The following is a 2,789-nucleotide window of genomic DNA, read 5'->3' as shown; positions in this document are numbered from 1 at the left end:
GATAAGCATCTTCATACTCAAAGTTTGTTGTAGAAACGTGTGAAGGTGTGAGTGTGTGCGTGTTTGTGTGTGTGTGTTTCACACTGTTTACAGGATAGAGTCCCAGTAGCAGAATTATTGTGTCATATTGTTACCGGCCCAGGGAGGGTCCTCTGCTCACTGAAAGACATGCTCATAGTCAGGAGGCAAAGTGGTGGGAGAGAAAGGATTTCTTTATTGCAGCTTGCTAGCAAGAGGGAAGATGGAGGACTAATGTCCAAAAGAATCATCTTACACAACAAAGACTATACGCTGCTTATATAGGGGGTTGGTCTCCAGGTGGGGGCAGACATCTGGTCCCAGTTCCTGACAGTCCTTTGTTTTGTTGGATATGCATTAGAGAATGGAGCCCTTGCATACTCATAGATTTTTCTAAGTGGTACAAGATTGCCCCTAATCCAGAAGAGGGAATTTTTGAAGTTCAGGAAGAGGATAGGATCCCAAAGTCAAGAATGATTTGCACACCAGATTGCATTGGCTTGTTGTAGAAATCCTCCTCTGAAGAGAACCAACCTGGGATGAATTTGAAGTTTGCTCACTGAGGTTAAACTATCTTTCCTTTTAGTGGCAAGAGTCCACTACAATGTAGTCGTTGAACTATTTTCGGTGATTTTGTGAGGTAAAGAATAACTCCCAAAATGATAGGGCAGTGATGAGGTGAAATAGTTCTAATTGTGTCCTTCACAAGAGAAACTGAATCAAGGTTGGTTGAATAAATACAAAAGTAACACCCTGACTTCCATCTTTAGTGATAGCAGGCCAGGTTATTTGGACCAACCCTTTGAATGAAAAAAATTTAAGGGAAAAAACGGGGGAAAAAACCTGTTTAAAACATTGACAAACTGACAAGACAGCAAGGGACTGTCAGGTTAAATTTTGGATTTAATTCTGAAACCCAGAAGTTAAGCAGAAGTCAAAACAAGTCAAGCTGGTTTTGCCCTGAAGGTTTTTGCCATCTAAACAATTGGGCCTTTGGTTTTGGTGATTTCTTGTGGGAAGAGGGATAACAGTGAAGGCCCTGGGTCCAACCAATATGGAGACTCAAGTAAGAAACTGTCCTCATGTTAATCTGGGGCCCCACAGGCCGTGCCTTAGCATGACAGCGAGCAGAACTAAATCTACCCTCAACAGAGAGGATAGCCTTGGTACTGAACAATGCAAGAAAATGGACAAAAGGGAAAAACAACCAGATTCTGAGAAGCTGTGACCAGGGACAGCCTTCCTGAAGATTTACAGCCTAGGTTCTCATTGGGTCTCCAGCACTGGTATTGATTTCCAGGTGGTTTAGAAGGGAAATACCTCCATGGGCCAGGCAGAAGACATTGCAAATCCTCTCTGAAGAAGGTACCTTGATTCAAGGCCTCGGGAAGCCTGCCACCTTCGGCCTCTACCCACCACACATGCAAAATCTTTTAAAAAGTGTCAACCTGCACATAATCAAAATGCCAAAGAACACTTGAAAACCTGACCCCGTGAATGAGAGCCAGCAGAAATAACTCGGTACAGACAAATCAGAAACTATGTGCTTGAGATTTTGGAATTATCTTCCACATATTATAATACAACCTTAAAAATGACTGGAGAGAACAGGAAAATATGAAGTGTCATTCCTCATTGGATAAAGAACTGGACTGAATTTCCAAATATAAAAAATGAAATTGTTACAAAAACCAAAGCAGCTTTCCTCGTGGAAAGTGAAATCAGACTCTCCACCAGAAGGAGTTGACTCACACAGTAAGGTGTATTTTCAGCAAATGGGAGACCATGAGGAATCATTTCTGGAGTCATGGTGTCCCCGAACAAAGGGAAGCAGGAACTTTTATTTCAGATGGAGAACAGGAGTTTCAAAATGGAGAGGTGGATGGGGTGGGCCTGGTGGTGCAGCACTTAAGTTCACATGTTCTGCTTTGGTGGCCCAGGGTTTGCCAGTCAGATCCCCACGTGCAGACCTACACACCATTTGCCAAGCCATGCTGTGGCAGGCGTCCCACATATAAAGTAGAGGAAGATGGGCATGTATGTCAGCTCAGGGCCACTCTTCCTCAGCAAAAAGAGGAGGATTGGTGGCAGATGTTAGCTCAGGGCTAATCTTCCTCAAAAAAAGAAAAAGGGAGAGGAGGGTGTTCACTTGCACAGGCTCAGACGGAAAACATGCTTCCACATACTGCAGGTTAATAAGGCCTAAGCTCCTCCTGGAGAGATCTTAGCACTTAAAATAAGGCCAAGGTCATAGGCATAGGTCTCCTAGTGAGGCTTGGTCTGGTTCAGGGTGATTGGTTGCATCTCCTTAACGTAACAAAAGGGAAGAAAAACGATTTGGAAAAACAGTTAAATGCTTTCAACCCCCACCCCCCTTGAATTCCTCAGTATAATTAGTTCTGACAAAAGAACAACATTAAAAACGAAGTGGGTGGATTTGCTTGCACATTGAAGACAACAGAAAAGACGATTCTTAAGTGGAAGAACTATCTGAAGAAATTATTAGAGTACAATACAGCAAAAACAAAACTAGCCTAGTAACTAGACACTGTTAAAGAAAAATGAACATTCTTTATGTAAAATGATAATCACAATTTCTAATGTGTTAAGAAAACAGGGTGGAATTAAAATCCACAATTTTGGGAGAAGGTAAATGAGATTAAAAGGCCTGTGTTTCCTGCATTTTCAGGGAGAAGGGTAAACCTACTTATTAAATTTGTTCTTTGATAAGTTGTGGAGACATCCTGTACTTTTATGTAACCGCTAAAATA

General features: G+C 42.1%; 1 protein-coding gene across 1 annotated transcript in view; it reads left to right on the top strand.

The window, feature by feature from the left end:
- Window positions 1–1,072: 1,072 nt before the first annotated feature.
- The window catches only part of LOC124234969 (granzyme B(G,H)-like), a 12,689-nt gene continuing 10,972 nt past the window's right edge, over window positions 1,073–2,789 (top strand). The window contains exon 1 of the mRNA XM_046652678.1: window positions 1,073–1,084. Coding sequence (XP_046508634.1) covers window positions 1,073–1,084 — 12 coding nt within the window. The remainder of the gene's footprint in view (window positions 1,085–2,789) is intronic.

Source organism: Equus quagga, chromosome 2, assembly GCF_021613505.1.
Source record: "Equus quagga isolate Etosha38 chromosome 2, UCLA_HA_Equagga_1.0, whole genome shotgun sequence".
Classification (NCBI taxonomy): domain Eukaryota; kingdom Metazoa; phylum Chordata; class Mammalia; order Perissodactyla; family Equidae; genus Equus; species Equus quagga.
This window is presented reverse-complemented; position numbering and strand designations above follow the sequence as displayed.